Source organism: Oncorhynchus clarkii, chromosome 33, assembly GCF_045791955.1.
Source record: "Oncorhynchus clarkii lewisi isolate Uvic-CL-2024 chromosome 33, UVic_Ocla_1.0, whole genome shotgun sequence".
NCBI classification, from domain to species: domain Eukaryota; kingdom Metazoa; phylum Chordata; class Actinopteri; order Salmoniformes; family Salmonidae; genus Oncorhynchus; species Oncorhynchus clarkii.
Window position 1 is genome coordinate 24,043,658 of NC_092179.1, and position 20,665 is coordinate 24,064,322.

Genomic DNA, 20,665 nt, shown 5'->3' on the forward strand with positions numbered 1-20,665 from the left:
GAAGAGACAGGACTAGGAGAAGAGAAGATGGATGAGAAGGAAAATGGAGAAGGGGAGGCCGAGCGAGAGACGGGAAGATGGAAGGAGAGGCAGAGAGAAGGTGATAGGAGAGATGGATGGAGAGGGAGAGAGAGGGAGGGAGAGAGAGGGAGAGAGAGAGACATTAAAAGGGATGGGAGGAGCGATTGCTCAGTGTGCGGGTGGGGGTGTGCCAGGGGTGGCAGAGTGCCACTCTAGCCCGACAGAGAAGGGAGGGGGGTTAGTGCCAGGGCTCTCCCTAAAGATGGCCTCCCCTGCCAGCATGCCTGAGGGGCGAAGGCTTGAGAGAGGGGGAGACAGGAGGGGAGAGAGGAGGGGAAGGCATGTTCTCCATCACCCTGCCACACACACCACATGGCTTAAGGCTCTGAGGCAATGACCAGCGGAGGAGGTGTGTGTATGTGTGTGATAGTGTTTGTGTGTCAGGCTAAGGGGGAGGACCAGCCGTCGGTCCTGCCAAAGCTGTTGGAGTTAGTGAGTTCTACAGGGAGTTCCTAACTAATTTCAGGATATGAAAGGAGAGAGCACAGCAGTTCATACAGACTGCCTCCTGTCTGCATTCACCTGCTCTTCAGCCTGACACACTCTCACACTCTCCACCCGACAGGAGGGTGATGTACTATCTCCACCCGACAGGAGGGTGATGTGCTATCTCCACCCGACAGGAGGGTGATGTGCTATCTCCACCCGACAGTAGAGTAGCTTGGGAGGGTGATGTGCTATCTCCACCCGACAGTAGAGTAGCTTGGGAGGGTGATGTGCTATCTCCACCCGACAGTAGAGTAGCTTGGGAGGGTGATGTGCTATCTGGATACACTGTTGAGCTCTACTACAGTACCACCAGTGAGAGGTACAGGAGCGTGTGATCCAGTCTGAATGAATATTATCTCAGTAAGATACTCTGTGTGTGTGTGTGTGTGTGTGTGTGTGTGTGTGTGTGTGTGTGTGTGTGTGTGTGTGTGTGTGTGTGTGTGTGTGTGTGTGTGTGTGTGTGTGTGTGTGTGTGTGTGTGTGTGTGATCCAGTCTGGATGAATACCAGCTATGTCCTCGTGGAATATCAATGCCCAGCAATATGTGTTTGTATGTAATAAGCCATAAGCCGATACTGTGTCATTAATCATTGACAATATGCAGGCCAGTAGCTTTCATTTGATCACACATTAGCCAATGCAATACACCTGAGATGTATTCCAGATCACTGACTGCACCAAAGCAAACAGACGGCTATAGTAACCTGATATGCAATAAACTGTCATTTGAAATGTAATACCTGTGAATATACATATATGTCTATGTCATGTCATCACTATGTATTGATGTAATATCCATAAAATGGTAATCCTATTTCTATAGTAATATCAAACATAATTTATATGTATTACTGTGTAGGCCGAATACTAAGCAACAACTAGCCTATGCAATAACGTGTGTGGGCTCTTCAGCTAGGTTAGTCCTCTGTGTTGGGGGGCCTATAGCTAACTGCCCGTCACGGCTCTGCGCTCTTAAAGTTAGCCACTCTGGCCCTGCAGTGATACATGCCTGGTTTTACTGCGCCTGACTCAGACCGCACTCTCCCTATCTCAGCTCTTTATCTTCCCCTCCACACCTCCGCTGGCTGGCTCCCGCCTTCTCTCTCTCTATATATATATATATTTATCCCTCTCATTCTCTCTCTCTATATATCTATCCCCCTCACTCTCTATATATCTATCCCCCTCACTCTCTCTCTATATACAGTGCCTTGCGAAAGTATTCGGCCCCCTTGAACTTTGCGACCTTTTGCCACATTTCAGGCTTCAAACATAAAGATATAAAACTGTATTTTTTTGTGAAGAATCAACAACAAGTGGGACACAATCATGAAGTGGAACGACATTTATTGGATATTTCAAACTTTTTTAACAAATCAAAAACTGAAAAATTGGGCGTGCAAAATTATTCAGCCCCCTTAAGTTAATACTTTGTAGCGCCACCTTTTGCTGCGATTACAGCTGTAAGTCGCTTGGGGTATGTCTCTATCAGTTTTGCACATCGAGAGACTGAAATTTTTTCCCATTCCTCCTTGCAAAACAGCTCGAGCTCAGTGAGGTTGGATGGAGAGCATTTGTGAACAGCAGTTTTCAGTTCTTTCCACAGATTCTCGATTGGATTCAGGTCTGGACTTTGACTTGGCCATTCTAACACCTGGATATGTTTATTTTTGAACCATTCCATTGTAGATTTTGCTTTATGTTTTGGATCATTGTCTTGTTGGAAGACAAATCTCTGTCCCAGTCTCAGGTCTTTTGCAGACTCCATCAGGTTTTCTTCCAGAATGGTCCTGTATTTGGCTCCATCCATCTTCCCATCAATTTTAACCATCTTCCCTGTCCCTGCTGAAGAAAAGCAGGCCCAAACCATGATGCTGCCACCACCATGTTTGACAGTGGGGATGGTGTGTTCAGCTGTGTTGCTTTTACGCCAAACATAACGTTTTGCATTGTTGCCAAAAAGTTACATTTTGGTTACATCTGACCAGAGCACCTTCTTCCACATGTTTGGTGTGTCTCCCAGGTGGCTTGTGGCAAACTTTAAACAACACTTTTTATGGATATCTTTAAGAAATGGCTTTCTTCTTGCCACTCTTCCATAAAGGCCAGATTTGTGCAATATACGACTGATTGTTGTCCTATGGACAGAGTCTCCCACCTCAGCTGTAGATCTCTGCAGTTCATCCAGAGTGATCATGGGCCTCTTGGCTGCATCTCTGATCAGTCTTCTCCTTGTATGAGCTGAAAGTTTAGAGGGACGGCCAGGTCTTGGTAGATTTGCAGTGGTCTGATACTCCTTCCATTTCACTATTATCGCTTGCACAGTGCTCCTTGGGATGTTTAAAGCTTGGGAAATCTTTTTGTATCCAAATCCGGCTTTAAACTTCTTCACAACAGTATCTCGGACCTGCCTGGTGTGTTCCTTGTTCTTCATGATGCTCTCTGCGCTTTTAACGGACCTCTGAGACTATCACAGTGCAGGTGCATTTATACGGAGACTTGATTACACACAGGTGGATTGTATTTATCCTCATTAGTCATTTAGGTCAACATTGGATCATTCAGAGATCCTCACTGAACTTCTGGAGAGAGTTTGCTGCACTGAAAGTAAAGGGGCTGAATAATTTTGCACACCCAATTTTTCAGTTTTTGATTTGTTAAAAAAGTTTGAAATATCCAATAAATGTCGTTCCACTTCATGATTGTGTCCCACTTGTTGTTGATTCTTCACAAAAAAATACAGTTTTATATCTTTATGTTTGAAGCCTGAAATGTGGCAAAAGGTCGCAAAGTTCAAGGGGGCCAAATACTTTCGCAAGGCACTGTATATCTATCCCCCTCACTCTCTCTCTCTCTCTCTCTATTTATCTATCCCCCTCACTCTATTTATCTATCCCCTCACTCTATTTATCTATCCCCCTCACTCTCTCTCTCTCTCTCTCTCTATTTATCTATCCCCCTCACTCTCTCTCTCTCTCTCTCTCTCTATTTATCTATCCCCCCTCACTCTCTCAATTCAATTAAATTCAATTCAAGGGCTTTATTGGCATGGGAAACATGTGTTAACATTGCCAAAGCAAGTGAGGTAGATAATATATAAAGTGAATATATAAAGTCAAATAAACAATAAAAATTAACAGTAAACATTACCCATAGAGAAGTTTCAAAACAATCAAGACATTACAAATGTCATATTATATATATATATATACAGTGTTTAAACAATGTACAAATGGTTAAAGGACACAAGATAAAATAAATAAGCATAAATATGGGTTGTATTTACAATGGTGTGTGTTCTTCGCTGGTTGCCCTTTTCTCGTGGCAACAGGTCACAAATCTTGCTGCTGTGATGGCACACTGTGGAATTTCACCCAGTAGATATGGGAGTATATCAAAATTGGATTTGTTTTCAAATTCTTTGTGGATCTGTGTAATCTGAGGGAAATATGTCTCTCTAATATGGTCATACATTGGGCAGGAGGTTAGGAAGTGCAGCTCAGTTTCCACCTAATTTTGTGGGCAGTGTGCACATAGCCTGTCTTCTCTTGAGAGCCATGTCTGCCTACGGCGGCCTTTCTCAATAGCAAGGCTATGCTCACTGAGTCTGTACATAGTCAAAGCTTTCCTTAATTTTGGATTAGCCACAGTGGTCAGGTATTCTTCCGCTGTGTACTCTCTGTGTAGGGCCAAATAGCATTCTAGTTTGCTCTGTTTTTTTGTTAATTCTTTCCAATGTGTCAAGTAATTATCTTTTTGTTTTCTCATGAAAATTTGGTTCTCTCTGTCTATTTATCTATCCCCCTCACTCTCTCTCTCTATTTATCTATCCCCCTCACTCTCTCTCTCTATTTATCTACCCCCCTCACTATCTCTCTCTATTTATCTATCCCTCTCACTCTCTCTCTATTTATCTATCCCCCTCACTCTCTCTCTATTTATCTATCCCCCTCACTCTCTCTATATATATATCCCCCTCACTCTCTATATATCTATCCCCCTCACTCTCTATATATCTATCCCCCTCACTCTCTCCATTTTCATCTCTCTCTCTATTTATCCATCCCCATCACTCTCTATATATCTATCCCCCTCACTCTCTCCATTTTCATCTCTCTCTCTATTTATCCATCCCCCTCACTCTCTATATATCTATCCCCTCACTCTCTCCATTTTCACCTCTCTCTATATATCTATCCCCCTCACTCTCTATATATCTATCCCCCTCACTCTCCATTTTCACCTCTCTCTCTATTTATCCATCCCCCTCACTCTCTATATATCTATCCCCGTTATTCTCTCCATTTTCACCTCTCTCTCTATTGATCTATCCCCTCACTCTCTCCATTTTCACCTCTCTCTCTATATATCTATGTCGTTCTCTCCTCTCGCTATTCCTCTCTCTATCCATCCCCCATTCTGTCGTTCTCTCTCTCTCTCTCTATCCATCCATCCCCCATTCTGTCGTTCTCTCCTCTCTCTATCCATCCATCCCCCATACTCTGTCGTTCTCTCCTCTCTCTATCCCTCTCTCTCTATTTATCCATCCCCCATTCTCTGTCGTTCTCTCCTCTCTCTCTATTTATCCATCCCCCATTCTCTGTCGTTCTCTCCTCTCTCTATCCCTCTCTCTCTATTTATCCATCCCCCATTCTCTGTCGTTCTCTCCTCTCTCTCTATTTATCCATCCCCCATTCTCTGTCGTTCTCTCCTCTCTCTCTATTTATCCATCCCCAATTCTCTGTCGTTCTCTCCTCTCTCTCTATATATATATCCATCCCCCATTCTCTGTCGTTCTCTCCTCTCTCTATCCCTCTCTCTCTCTATTTATCCATCCCCATTCTCTGTCATTCTCTCCTCTATTTATCCATCCCCCATTCTCTGTCGTTCTCTCCTCTATCTATCCCTCTCTCTCTATTTATCCATCCCCATTCTCTGTCGTTCTCTCCTCTCTCTATCCCTCTCTCTTCATTTATCCATCCCCCATTCTCTGTCGTTCTCTCCTCTCTCTATCCATCCATCCCCCATTCTCTGTTGTTCTCTCCTCTCTATCCCTATCTCTCTCTCTATTTATCCATCCCCCATTCTCTGTCGTTCTCCTCTCTCTATCCCTCTCTATTTATCCATCCCCCATTCTCTGTTGTTCTCTCCTCTCTCTATACCTCTCTCTCTCCATTTATCCATCCCCCATTCTCTGTCGTTCTCTCCTCTCTATTTATCCATCCCCCATTCTCTGTTGTTCTCTCCTCTCTATCCCTACCTCTCTCTATTTATCCATCCCCCATTCTCTGTCGTTCTCTCCTCTATCTATCCATCCATCCCACATTCTCTGTCGTTCTCTCCCCTCTCTCTCTATTTATCCATCCCTCATTCTCTGTCGTTCTCTCCTCTCTATCTATCCATCCATCCCCCATTCTCTGTCATTCTCTCCTCTATTTATCCATCCCCCATTCTGTCGTTCTCTCCTCTCTCTATCTATCCATCCATCCCTAATTCTCTCTCGTTCTCTCCTCTCTCTATCCCTCTCTCTCTATTTATCCATTCCCCATTCTCTGTCGTTCTCTCATCTATCCATCCATCCCTCATTCTCTGTCGTTCTCTATCCCTCTCTCTCTCTATTTATCCATCCTTCATTCTCTGTCGTTCTCTCCTCTCTTTATCTATCCATCCATCCCCCATACTCTGTCGTTCTCTATCCCTCTCTCTCTCTCTATTTATCCATCCTTCATTCTCTATCGTTCTCTCCTCTCTATCGACCTCCCTCTTTTTCTCTCCAACAATAGTAGCAGCTGGTACATACATTTATGATTATACGTATATTGTCTATCTTTATTACATGGACAATGCTTAAGTGTGTTGTCCATTTGCTACAGGGCATATCCACAAAACAAACAGAGCCTAGCTTGACTACAATGGCTTCCCTTCAAATAAATCTAACAAATCCCGCTCTCCTCTATAAAAGACCAGCGCCTGAGAACATCAATTTGTCATCTGGAATACAATAATGTCAGGAGGGAAAAAACTGTGTTTGTTGTTGTAATATCACAAACGGACGTGGGAGTTTCACCACTAAGCATTCCAGCTTTAAACATTTCAAAATAAAGGCCATTTGAGGAAATGGAAGCTGAGCTCAGTTAGTGGTCAGTCTTTAGCTGACAGAGGAGCTTTGTTTGCCAGGGGGACTTTAAAGTGATAAGGTAGAAGGCCTTCAGGGTGCTTTCACCTGTCTAGCCCCCCCCTTTTAGACTATTAAAACTATACCACTTTAGACTATATCAATGAAAGAGATGCGCCCAGAGTCTTCACATCCCAGTCTGAACAGGCTGCATCGTTTCAGAGGGAGCAGCACAGGGGACATGACCAGCATAAGACAAACAGGCCTGACAGACTGCATGGCTCTATCAGCCTGTCTCAGTGGACAGCAGGGTTCAGACTGCATGGCTCTATTAGCCTGTTTCAGTGGACAGCAGGGTTCAGACTGCATGGCTCTATTAGCCTGTTTCAGTGGACAGCAGGGTTCAGACTGCATGGCTCTATTAGCCTGTTTCAGTGGACAGCAGGGTTCAGACTGCATGGCTCTATTAGCCTGTTTCAGTGGACAGCAGGGTTCAGACTGCATGGCTCTATTAGCCTGTTTCAGTGGACAGCAGGGTTCAGACTGCATGGCTCTATTAGCCTGTTTCAGTGGACAGCAGGGTTCAGACTGCATGGCTCTATTAGCCTGTTTCAGTGGACAGCAGGGTTCAGACTGCATGGCTCTATTAGCCTGTTTCAGTGGACAGCAGGGTTCAGACTGCATGGCTCTATTAGCCTGTTTCAGTGGACAGCAGGGTTCAGACTGCATGGCTCTATTAGCCTGTTTCAGTGGACAGCAGGGTTCAGACTGCATGGCTCTATTAGCCTGTTTCAGTGGACAGCAGGGTTCAGACTGCATGGCTCTATTAGCCTGTTTCAGTGGACAGCAGGGTTCAGACTGCATGGCTCTATTAGCCTGTTTCAGTGGACAGCAGGGTTCAGACTGCATGGCTCTATTAGCCTGTTTCAGTGGACAGCAGGGTTCAGACTGCATGGCTCTATTAGCCTGTTTCAGTGGACAGCAGGGTTCAGACTGCATGGCTCTATTAGCCTGTTTCAGTGGACAGCAGGGTTCAGACTGCATGGCTCTATTAGCCTGTTTCAGTGGACAGCAGGGTTCAGACTGCATGGCTCTATTAGCCTGTTTCAGTGGACAGCAGGGTTCAGACTGCATGGCTCTATTAGCCTGTTTCAGTGGACAGCAGGGTTCAGACTGCATGGCTCTATTAGCCTGTTTCAGTGGACAGCAGGGTTCAGACTGCATGGCTCTATTAGCCTGTTTCAGTGGACAGCAGGGTTCAGACTGCATGGCTCTATTAGCCTGTTTCAGTGGACAGCAGAGTTCAGACTGCATGGCTCTATTAGCCTGTTTCAGTGGACAGCAGGGTTCAGACTGCATGGCTCTATTAGCCTGTTTCAGTGGACAGCAGGGTTCAGACTGCATGGCTCTATTAGCCTGTTTCAGTGGACAGCAGGGTTCAGACTGCATGGCTCTATTAGCCTGTTTCAGTGGACAGCAGGGTTCAGACTGCATGGCTCTATTAGCCTGTTTCAGTGGACAGCAGGGTTCAGACTGCATGGCTCTATTAGCCTGTTTCAGTGGACAGCAGGGTTCAGACTGCATGGCTCTATTAGCCTGTTTCAGTGGACAGCAGGGTTCAGACTGCATGGCTCTATTAGCCTGTTTCAGTGGACAGCAGGGTTCAGACTGCATGGCTCTATTAGCCTGTTTCAGTGGACAGCAGGGTTCAGACTGCATGGCTCTATTAGCCTGTTTCAGTGGACAGCAGGGTTCAGACTGCATGGCTCTATTAGCCTGTTTCAGTGGACAGCAGGGTTCAGACTGCATGGCTCTATTAGCTTGTTTCAGTGGACAGCAGGGTTCAGACTGCATGGCTCTATTAGCCTGTTTCAGTGGACAGCAGGGTTCAGACTGCATGGCTCTATTAGCCTGTTTCAGTGGACAGCAGGGTTCAGACTGCATGGCTCTATTAGCCTGTTTCAGTGGACAGCAGGGTTCAGACTGCATGGCTCTATTAGCCTGTTTCAGTGGACAGCAGGGTTCAGACTGCATGGCTCTATTAGCCTGTTTCAGTGGACAGCAGGGTTCAGACTGCATGGCTCTATTAGCCTGTTTCAGTGGACAGCAGGGTTCAGACTGCATGGCTCTATTAGCCTGTTTCAGTGGACAGCAGGGTTCAGACTGCATGGCTCTATTAGCCTGTTTCAGTGGACAGCAGGGTTCAGACTGCATGGCTCTATTAGCCTGTTTCAGTGGACAGCAGGGTTCAGACTGCATGGCTCTATTAGCCTGTTTCAGTGGACAGCAGGGTTCAGACTGCATGGCTCTATTAGCCTGTTTCAGTGGACAGCAGGGTTCAGACTGCATGGCTCTATTAGCCTGTTTCAGTGGACAGCAGGGTTCAGACTGCATGGCTCTATTAGCCTGTTTCAGTGGACAGCAGGGTTCAGACTGCATGGCTCTATTAGCCTGTTTCAGTGGACAGCAGGGTTCAGACTGCATGGCTCTATTAGCCTGTTTCAGTGGACAGCAGGGTTCAGACTGCATGGCTCTATTAGCCTGTTTCAGTGGACAGCAGGGTTCAGACTGCATGGCTCTATTAGCCTGTTTCAGTGGACAGCAGGGTTCAGACTGCATGGCTCTATTAGCCTGTTTCAGTGGACAGCAGGGTTCAGACTGCATGGCTCTATTAGCCTGTTTCAGTGGACAGCAGGGTTCAGACTGCATGGCTCTATTAGCCTGTTTCAGTGGACAGCAGGGTTCAGACTGCATGGCTCTATTAGCCTGTTTCAGTGGACAGCAGGGTTCAGACTGCATGGCTCTATTAGCCTGTCTCAGTGGACAGCAGGGTTCAGACTGCATGGCTCTATCAGCCTGTCTCAGTGGACAGCAGGGTTCAGACTGCATGGCTCTATCAGCCTGTCTCAGTGGACAGCAGGGTTCAGACTGCATGGCTCTATTAGCCTGTTTCAGTGGACAGCAGGGTTCAGACTGCATGGCTCTATTAGCCTGTTTCAGTGGACAGCAGGGTTCAGACTGCATGGCTCTATTAGCCTGTTTCAGTGGACAGCAGGGTTCAGACTGCATGGCTCTATCAGCCTGTCTCAGTGGACAGCAGGGTTCAGACTGCATGGCTCTATCAGCCTGTCTCAGTGGACAGCAGGGTTCAGACTGCATGGCTCTATCAGCCTGTTTCAGTGGACAGCTGGGTTTTAATCACTGACTCTGTTCCAGTGGGTCGTTTCAACACAATACTGTTTACAGGCTCAGTGGCCCAAAGAGGTGAGCTCCCTGGCCACAAATACACACTATACAGTTACTTATTGACTGACGTGGGCTGACTAAGTGTCTTTCAATGGGGTGTAAAACTTTAGTGGTGGTTTAGGGAAACGAGGGTGATTAAGTCTAAAATTCTGTGTGGGTGTGCATTCATATGTTTATGAGTGTTTGTGTTCTGACCGGTGAGCCCATTTCTGTGTCTTTGTGTGTGAACGTGTGTGTGACAATTTGTACCTAAATGACAGAGTGGAGTAATGTCGGGGCGTGTAGGAGCGGTAATTGTGCCAGGAATAAATATTTCAGTTTTGTGCCTTTATCTTTCATTTACAGAGAGGCTTTGAGTCTGCCAGCTGAATTAGCATAATGAGGGAAGGCAAACGAGCTGCACTTCATGACATTACAAAATGGCCGCCGTCAGAGGGGCCTGTCCTACTGAGCGCTAGACGTACCGAGAGGAGTGGAGAGATGAATCGCTTCAGATCGGTCTTCATTTTGGATTACTAAACACGTCAGCATTTAGCCACATGCTAGCACTTATTCATAACAAAAACATTGACCTGTTAGCATGGTAGCGTGAGGCTAACAGACTTGTTGAAATAGACTAGACCTTTCACAGCCAGCCAGTCACATACACTGTCACCCAGTATCATGTTTTGGCCCTGACAAAGTCACTATGACCTGAAAACGTCTGGCACATGTCAGCGTAACCTTTTCTCAACTCTAACGCCAATTCATTTGGCCCAATGCTAGCACTGGTACATAAAACACATCTGTTTTGGCCATAGTGCCCTGATAAAGTCATTATAATACTGAAAACTTAAGGTAAACATAACTTTCATTTCACTCTTCGAATTCCGCCGAGGCGGCCATTTTCCTACCATTTTCTGCAGGTGCTTCTCTTTTCGCACGTCCACCATGACCATGCCCTCCTTGACCAGGCTGAGGCCCACGTCGTCCTTGGAGTCGGCGAACTGCAGTGTGACATGGGGGCAGGTGACGCCGCTGTGCTCCACGTTGAGGAGACACTGGGTGTTCTGGATGTCCCGCACCAGGCTGTCCACCACGTCAGCACGCGCATCCTCCTAACGGGGAAGAGGAGGAGAGGGGAGGTCAAGGGTTAGGTCACCCTGCTGGAGGCTGTTGAGCCGGAACAGTTTATCCTGAAATCTTTAGTCCTCTAATAAAAGGGACTCATATTGTGCTCAGAGAGCGAGACAAGGAAGCCAATTAGGAGTATTGAGGAGCAATAAGACACGCCCAGCCATGGCTTTAAAAAACAGGGATCAATTGAGTACACCCCAACATCCCCCATTCATCATTGCTCTGTCCCTCTCGCTTGCTCTCCTTCCTCCTTGCCCTGGTCCTGTCTCCATGGCAACCCCCGAGCGAGCTGCCCTTGGGGTGTGAATGTGGTGTGTGTCTCTGTGTGTGTATGTGTGGAGAGGGATGCTGAGTGTTCAAGGGGGAAAACTGAGGGGCTTTTGGTTTCTTCTTCTTCCTGTGGTCAGCTTGTCTCACACTCCGCGGGGGAGCTCAGGGCGAGAGAGGGAGGGAGAGAGACGGATGGAGGGAGAAAGAGAGAGGAGGAGAGAGAGCCAAGGGGACAGGGTGGGGATATGCAATATGAATGAGGGCCTTCTGCTGAGTGGGACAGGACACTAACGGGGCCTTCTGCTGAGTGGGACAGGACACTAACGGGGCCTTCTGCTGAGTGGGACAGGACACTAACGGGGCCTTCTGCTGAGTGGGACAGGACACTAACGGGGCCTTCTGCTGAGTGGGACAGGACACTAACAGGGCCTTCTGCTGAGTGGGAAAGGACACTAACAGGGCCTTCTGCTGAGTGGGACAGGACACGAACAGGGCCTTCTGCTGAGTGGGACAGGACACGAACAGGGCCTTCTGCTGAGTGGGAAAGGACACTAACAGGGCCTTCTGCTGAGTGGGACAGGACACTAACAGGGCCTTCTGCTGAGTGGGACAGGACACTAACGGGGCCTTCTGCTGAGTGGGACAGGACACTAACGGGGCCTTCTGCTGAGTGGGACAGGACACTAACAGGGCCTTCTGCTGAGTGGGACAGGACACTAACAGGGCCTTCTGCTGAGTGGGACAGGACACTAACAGGGCCTTCTGCTGAGTGGGAAAGGACACTAACAGGGCCTTCTGCTGAGTGGGACAGGACACGAACAGGGCCTTCTGCTGAGTGGGACAGGACACTAACAGGGCCTTCTGCTGAGTTGTAAAGGACACGAACAGGGCCTTCTGCTGAGTGGGACAGGACACTAACAGGGCCTTCTGCTGAGTGGGACAGGACACTAACGGGGCCTTCTGCTGAGTGGGACAGGACACTAACGGGGCCTTCTGCTGAGTGGGACAGGACACTAACGGGGCCTTCTGCTGAGTGGGACAGGACACTAACGGGGCCTTCTGCTGAGTGGGACAGGACACTAACGGGGCCTTCTGCTGAGTGGGACAGGACACTAACAGGGCCTTCTGCTGAGTGGGGCAGGACACTAACAGGGCCTTCTGCTGAGTGGGACAGGACACTGTAACAAGGTTAGTACTAGCACGCGCCTGAAATGGACCAGTGTGTGGATGGTCATAACTATGCATTCAACTATATATGCTAACAGAGGAGAATGTGTTATATATGTTAACGTATATGCATGTATTAATAAGAATATGTGTCTAAGTGAATGACTGACTGACAGTGTGTGTGCGTTTCTGTCTGTGTGGCCACTGGCCAGTTTGAGTCACAGCAGGTGAGTGAGAGACCAGGCAGCACCCTCTCTACTCCAGGTGGCAGGGCAGAGAGGACATCTGGGGAGAAACGCTGTCACCACTAGTAACAGGCCCAGAGAGAGAGGGAGAGAGGGTAGAGGAAAAAAACACAGAGCGAGAGAGATTGAGAGAGAACAAGAGAGATTGAGAGAGAGCGAGAACAAGAGAGATTGAGAGAGCGAGAACAAGATAGATTGAGAGAGAGAGAACAAGATAGATTGACAGAGAGAGAGAACAAGAGAGAGAGAGAGATTGAGAGAGAGAGCGAGAACAAGAGAGATTGAGAGAGAGAGCGAGAACAAGAGAGATTGAGAGAGAGAGCGAGAACAAGAGAGATTGAGAGAGAGAGCGAGAACAAGAGAGATTGAGAGAGAGAGCGAGAACAAGAGAGATTGAGAGAGAGAGTGAGAACAAGAGAGATTGAGAGAGCGAGAACAAGAGAGATTGAGAGAGAGAGCGAGAACAAGAGATTGAGAGAGAGAGCGAGAACAAGAGATTGAGAGAGAGAGAGCGAGAACAAGAGATTGAGAGAGAGAGCGAGAACAGGAGAGATTGAGAGAGAGAGAGAACAAGAGAGAGAGAGAGAGAGAGAGAAGAGAGAGAGAACAAGAGAGAGAGAGAGAGAGAGAACAAGAGAGATTGAGAGAGAGAGAGAGAACAAGAGAGATTGAGAGAGAGAGAACAAGAGAGATTGAGAGAGAGAGAGAACAAGAGAGAGAGAGAGAGAGAGAGAACAAGAGAGATTGAGAGAGAGAGAGAACAAGAGAGATTGAGAGAGAGAGAGAACAAGAGAGAGAGAGAGAACAAGAGAGAGAGAGAGAGAGAGAGAGAACAAGAGAGATTGAGAGAGAGAACAAGAGAGATTGAGAGAGCGAGAACAAGAGAGAGATTGAGTGAGAGAGAACAAGAGAGAGAGAGAGAGATCTGACCAGAGATGTAAGAACAGAAGAGAGGAGAGACATATTAGCAGAGAGAGAGAGAGAGGATATAAAGAAGAGGGTAAGAACAGAAGAGAGGAGAGACATATTAGCTGAGAGAGAGAGAGGACATAAAGAAGAGGGTAAGAACAGAAGAGAGGAGAGACATATTAGCAGAGAGAGAGAGAGAGGATATAAAGAAGAGGGTAAGAACAGAAGAGAGGAGAGACATATTAGCTGAGAGAGAGAGAGGACATAAAGAAGAGGGTAAGAACCCCTGAGATAAAGAAAACATTTGCTTTGGCATTGTAAACATATTTTCCCATTCCAATAAAGCCCCTTGAACTGAATAAAGAAAACAGGAACCAAACAAGAGCCAACAGAGGCACAGAGAGACAGAGAGAGAGAAATAAAAGAGCCAGAAATAGGGAGGTAGATAAAGGGAAATGGTGAAAGAGACAGATCAAATGAAAGAGCGGTAGAAAGACAAAGGTGGAGAGAGATAAGGGGGGAGAGAGAGGTAGAGAGCTGTGTCAGCTGTAGAGAGTGGAGGTGAGGCTGAGGCCTGGGTGGACAGATGGCCCACATCACCCTGCTGCAGCTTCACATTGACTCAGTGGAGAGGGGACAGCACACACACCTTGAACCCAGACACACACTCGAAAATAAACAAATATACATATTGAGTAAGGACACAAACATTACACACGCACGGGACAGACACACATTACACATGGACAGACACACACACACACACACACACACACACACACACACACGAGCAGAACCACAAAAATAGACATCCTAGGCTAGGACACATACTAAGCTTAGACAGATGTAAAAGCACACACTTTCAGTTCAGACCAAGCCATGTGTTTTGATCTTAGCTATGTGGTCCCCACTCAGACAAACCATGTGTTTTGATCTTAGCTATGTGGTCCCCACTCAGACAAACCATGTGTTTTGATCTTAGCTATGTGGTCCCCACTCAGACAAACCATGTGTTTTGATCTTAGCTATGTGGTCCCCACTCAGACAAACCATGTGTTTTGATCTTAGCTATGTGATCCCCACTCAGACAAACCATGTGTTTTGATCTTAGCTATGTGGTCCCCACTCAGACAAACCATGTGTTTTGATCTTAGCTATGTGGTCCCCACTCAGACAAACCATGTGTTTTGATCTTAGCTATGTGGTCCCCACTCAGACAAACCATGTGTTTTGATCTTAGCTATGTGGTCCCCACTCAGACAAACCATGTGTTTTGATCTTAGCTATGTGATCCCCACTCAGACAAACCATGTGTTTTGATCTTAGCTATGTGGTCCCCACTCAGACAAACCATGTGTTTTGATCTTAGCTATGTGATCCCCACTCAGACAAACCATGTGTTTTGATCTTAGCTATGTGATCCTCACTCAGACAAACCATGTGTTTTGATCTTAGCTATGTGATCCCCACTCAGACAAACCATATGTTTTGATCTTAGCTATGTGATCCCCACTCAGACAAACCATGTGTTTTGATCTTAGCTATGTGATCCCCACTCAGACAAACCATGTGTTTTGATCTTAGCTATGTGGTCCCCACTCAGACAAACCGTGTGTTTTGATCTTAGCTATGTGGTCCCCACTCAGACAAACCATGTGTTTTGATCTTAGCTATGTGATCCCCACTCAGACAAACCATGTGTTTTGATCTTAGCTATGTGATCCCCACTCAGACAAACCATGTGTTTTGATCTTAGCTATGTGATCCCCACTCAGACAAACCATGTGTTTTGATCTTAGCTATGTGATCCCCACTCAGATCATTAAGGGCTTCTGAGAAATCCAGGGTTTTAACAGAGTTACAACACTGCTATAACACTAAAGCACTTCAGAGTGCTTGACATAGTAAAAACACAGAGTGCTGAGTCAGACACACAAGTACAGACCTAGAGATATTATAAAGACTAGGGCTCTCAAACACACTCTGCCCAGTTATTAGTGTGTGTGTATATACACTGTATATATACACACTGTACAGTATGTACATACACTGTATATACACTGAGCATACTTAAGCCATAAGGCCCGAGGGGGTGTGGTATATGGCTAATAAAGCACGGCTAAGGGCTGTTCTTAGGCACAACGCAACACGAAGTGCCTGGATACAGAACTTAGCCGTTGTATATTGGCCATATATTACAAACCCTGAGGTGCCTTATTGCTATAATAAACTGGTTACCAACATAATTACAGCTGCAAAAATAAATGTTTTGTCATACCTGTGGTATACGGTCTGATATACCACGGCTGTCAGCCAAATCAGCATTCAGGGCTCGAACCACCCAGTGTATAAAAAACATTAAGAACACCTGCTCTTTCCATGACATAGACTGACCAGGTGAATCCAGCTGAAAGATATGATCCCTTATTGATGTCAGCTGTTAAATCCACTTCAATCAGTGTAGATGAAGGGGAGGAGACAGGTTAAAGATGGATTTTAAGCCTTGAGACATGGATTGTGTATGTGTGCCATTCAGAGGGTGAATGGGCAAGACAAAATATTTAAGTGCCTTTGAACGGGGTATGGTAGTAGGTGCCAGGCGCACCCGTTTGAGTCAAGAACTGCAAATCTGCTGGGTTTTTCACACAACAGTTTCCCGTGTGTATCAAGAATGTTTCACCACCCAAAGGACATCCAGCCAACTTGACACAGCTGTGGGAAGCATTGGAGTCAACATGGGCCAGAATCCCTGTGGAACGCTTTCGACACCTTGTAGAGTCCATGCCTCAATGAATTGAGGCTGTTCTTAGGACAAAAGGGGGTGCAACTCAATATTAGGAAGGTGTTCCTAATGTTGTGTATACTCAGTATATATATATATAGTGGGGAGAACAATTATTTGATACACTGCCGATTTTGCAGGTTTTCCTACTTACAAAGCATGTAGAGGTCTGTAATGTTTATCATAGGTACACATCAACTGTGAGAGACGGAATCTAAAAAAAATCCAGAAAATCACATTGTATGATTTTTAAGTAATTAATTAGCATTTTATTACACGACATAAGTATTTGATCATCTACCAACCAGTAAGAATTCTGGCTCTCACAGACCTGTTAGTTTTTCTTTAAGAATCCCTCCTGTTCTCCACTCATTACCTGTATTAACTGCACCTGTTTGAACTTGTTACCTGTATAAAAGACACCTGTCCACACACTGAATCAAACAGACTCCAACCTCTCCACAAGACTAGAGAGCTGTGTAAGGACATCGGGGATAAAATTGTAGACCTGCACAAGGCTGGGATGGGCTACAGAACAATAGGCAAGCAGATTGGTGAGAAGGCAACAACTGTTGACGCAATTATTAGAAAATGGAAGAAGTTCAAGATGAAGTTCAATCACCCTCGGTCTGGGGCTCCATGGAAGATCTCACCTCGTGGGGCATCAATGATCATGAGGAAGGTGAGGGATCCGCCCAGAACTAAACGGCAGGACCTGGTCAATGACCTGAAGAGAGCTGGGACCACAGTCTCAAAAAAAAACATTAGTAACACACTACGCCGTCATGGATTAAAATCCTGCAGCGCACACAAGGTCCCTCTGCTCAAGCCAGCGCATGTCCAGGCCAGTCTGAAGTTTGCCAATGACCATCTGGATGATCCAGAGGAGGAATGGGAGAAGGTCATGTGGTCTGATGAGACAAAAATATAGCTTTTTGGTCTAAACTCCACTTGCCGTGTTTGGAGGAAGAAGAAGGATGAGTACAACCCCGAGAACACCATCCCAACCGTGAAGCATGGCGGAGGAAACATCATTGGATGGGGCCATGTATGGGGCCATGTATCGCGAGATCTTGGCCAACAACCTCCTCCCCCCAGTAAGAGTATTGAAGATGGGTCGTGGCTGGGTCTTCCAGCATGACAACGACCCGAAACACACAGCCAGGGCAAATAAGGAGGGGCTCCGTAAAAGCATCTCAAGGTCCTGGAGTGGCCTAGCCAGTCTCCAGATCTGAACCCAATAGAAAGTCTTTGGAGGGAGCTGAAAGTCCGTATTGCCCAGCGACAGCCCCGAAACCTGAAGGATCTGGAGAAGGTCTGTATGGAGGAGTGGGCCAAAATCCCTGCTGCAGTGTGTGCAAACCTGGTCAAGAACTACAGGAAACGTATGATCTCTGTAATTACAAAGAAAGGTTTCTGTACCAAATATTAAGTTATGCTTTTCTGATGTATCAAATTACTTTTGTCATGCAATAAAATGCAAATTAATTACTTAAATGTGATTTTCTGGATTTTTGTTTTAGATTCCATCTCTCACAGTTGAAGTGTATCTATGATAAAAATTACAGACCTCTACATGCTTTGTAAGTAGGAAAACCTCACTTCTCCCCACTGTATACAGTGGGCTCCAACATTACTGACACCCCTGACTGGCAATGCACAAACAATACTTTAAAAAAATATAAACAATATAATTATAGAGATAAACTCAAAATACCAACGTGATAAATACTTATTAATACTTAATGTTTCAATGGAAGCAACCAAAATCATACAATTATTTAATACAAAATAAATTGAACCAAAATCAAGGTTTCATAATTATTGGCGCTCCTCATTTAGTACTTAGTGCAACCACCTCTGGCAAGGATAACAACATGGAGTCCTTTCCTGTAATGTTTGACAAGGTTAAGGAACACATTTGGAGGGATTTTGGACCATTCCTCTATGCAGATCCTTTCAAGATCCTTCACATTCTTGGGTTTGTGCTTATCAACTGGCCTCTTCAACTCAGCCCACAGGTTTTCGTTTGGATTGAGGTCCGGCGACTGAGATGGCCATGGCAGAACATTGATTTTGTTGTCACAGAACCATTTCTGTGTGGATCTTAAGGTATGTTTCGGGTCATTGTCTTGTTGGAAAGTCCACATACGGCCAAGTCCCAGCCCTCTGGCAGAGGCAACCAGTTGTCAGCCAAAATTGCCTGGTACTTGGTGGAATTCATTATGCCATCAATCTTAACCAGTGCCCCTGGACCTCTGGAATTAAAACAGCCCCAAAACATCACTGACCCCCCTATATATTTCACTGTGGGTATGAGGTGCCTCTCCTTGTATGCATCTCTGTTTCGACGCCAAACATGCCGATGCTGTTATCTCATCTGACCAGAGCACCTTCTTCCAGTCATAATTTAAATGTTTGGCAAACTCCAAGCGCTTGCGTCTGTGTCTTGGGGTCAGAAAGGGCTTTCTTCTGGCAACCCTTCCAAAGAGTCTGTGGTTGTGGAGGTGGTGTCTGATGGTGCTTTTTGAAACCTGGTGAACCCAAGACGCCACCAAGGCCTGCAATTCCTTCACAGTGATTATTGGGGATTTTCTTGCTTCTCTCACCATCCTTCTCCCTATCTTGGGGGGAAAAATACATTTGCGTCCTCTACCCATGAGGTTCTCAACTGTTCCATATCTTTTGCATTTTTTAATAATTGCCCTGACAGTGCTCAGTGGTATATTCAATCGTTTGTGGATCTTCTTGTAGCTATTACCATTAAGGTCTACGACCATCTGTCTCTTTTTCGACTGCCAGTTCTTTTCTTCATGGTGTTGGATGACAGCAGGATATTGCATGTGTGTTACCACATTTTAATACCCTATTGAAACAGGAAGTGATGTAATGGCTCAATATAGTTCCTTAAGACTTAGATAAACTTAAATAAGTGGAATTTAATTAGTTGTTTAATTTTGGTAGATGTTATTTACAATAATCTTTAAGGGTGCCATTAATTGTGAAACCTTGATTTGGAGGACATTGATTTTTAATTAAATCAATACATTTTGGTTGGTTCCATTGAAACATTAATAAAGTACAGTATTTCTCACATGTTGGTATTTTGAGTTTCTCTCTATAATTATATTGTTTATATTTGTTTAAGTATTATTTGAGCATTGCCAGTCAGGGGTGCCAGTAATTTTGGAGCCCACTGTATATATATACACACACACTACCATGACCCGTTCATATATGTATGTGTGTATGTATGCATATATGTATGTATGTGTGTATGTACAGTGCCATGCAAAAGTATTCATCCCCCTTGGCATTTTTCCTGTTATGTTCCATTACAACCTGTAATATAAATAGATTTTTATCTGGATTTCATAAAATGGACATACACAAAATAGTCCAAATTGGTGAAGTGAAATGAACAAAAAAAAAAGACTTATTTCAAAACATTATACAAAAATAAAGACTGAAAAGTGGTGCATTCATATGTATTCAACCCTTTGCTATGAAGCCCATAAATAAGATCTGGTGCAACCAATTACCTCCAGAAGTCACATAATTAGTCAAATAAAGTATATATACACCTGTTCTGAAAGGCCCCAGATTCTGCAACACCACTAAGCAAGGGGCACCACCAAGCAAGCAGCACCATGAAGACCAAGAAGCTCTCCAAACAGGTCAGGGATAAAGTTGTGGAGAAGTACAGATCAGGGGTGGGTTATAAACAAATATCCGAAACATTGAACATCCCACAGAGCACCATTAAATCCGTTATTAAAAAATGGAAAGAATATGGCACCACAACAAACCTGCCAAGAGAGGGCCGCCCACCAAAAATCATGGACCAGGCAAGGAGGGCATTAATCAGAGAGGCAACAAAGAGACCAAAGATAACCCTGAAGGAGCTGCAAAGCTCCACAGCGGAGATTGGAGTATGCGTCCATAGGACCACTTTAAGCCGTACACTCCACAGAGCTGGCCTTTACGGAAGAGTGGCCAGAAAAAAGCCATTGCTTAAAGAAAAAAAATAAGCAAACACATTTGGTGTTCACCAAAAGGCATGTGGGAGACTCCCCAAACATATGGAAGAAGGTATTCTGGTCAGATGAGACTAAAATGTAGCTTTTTGACCATCAAGGAAAACGCAATTTCTGGCGCAAACCCAACACCTCATCACCCCAAGAACACCATCCCCACAGTGGTGGTGGCAGCATCATGCTGTGGGGATGTTTTTCATTGACAGGG

General features: G+C 45.6%; 2 protein-coding genes across 2 annotated transcripts in view; both read right to left on the reverse strand.

Moving 5' to 3' along the window:
* LOC139393229 (protein FAM3C-like) overlaps positions 1-20,665 on the reverse strand; it is an 823,321-nt gene that overhangs the window by 731,078 nt on the left and 71,578 nt on the right. The window lies entirely within an intron of this gene.
* Positions 1-20,665, reverse strand: part of LOC139393228 (staphylococcal nuclease domain-containing protein 1-like) — a 334,741-nt gene that overhangs the window by 29,091 nt on the left and 284,985 nt on the right. Inside the window, exon 22 of the mRNA XM_071141677.1 lies at positions 10,825-11,028. Within this exon, the coding sequence (XP_070997778.1) occupies positions 10,825-11,028 (204 nt within the window). The remainder of the gene's footprint in view (positions 1-10,824; positions 11,029-20,665) is intronic.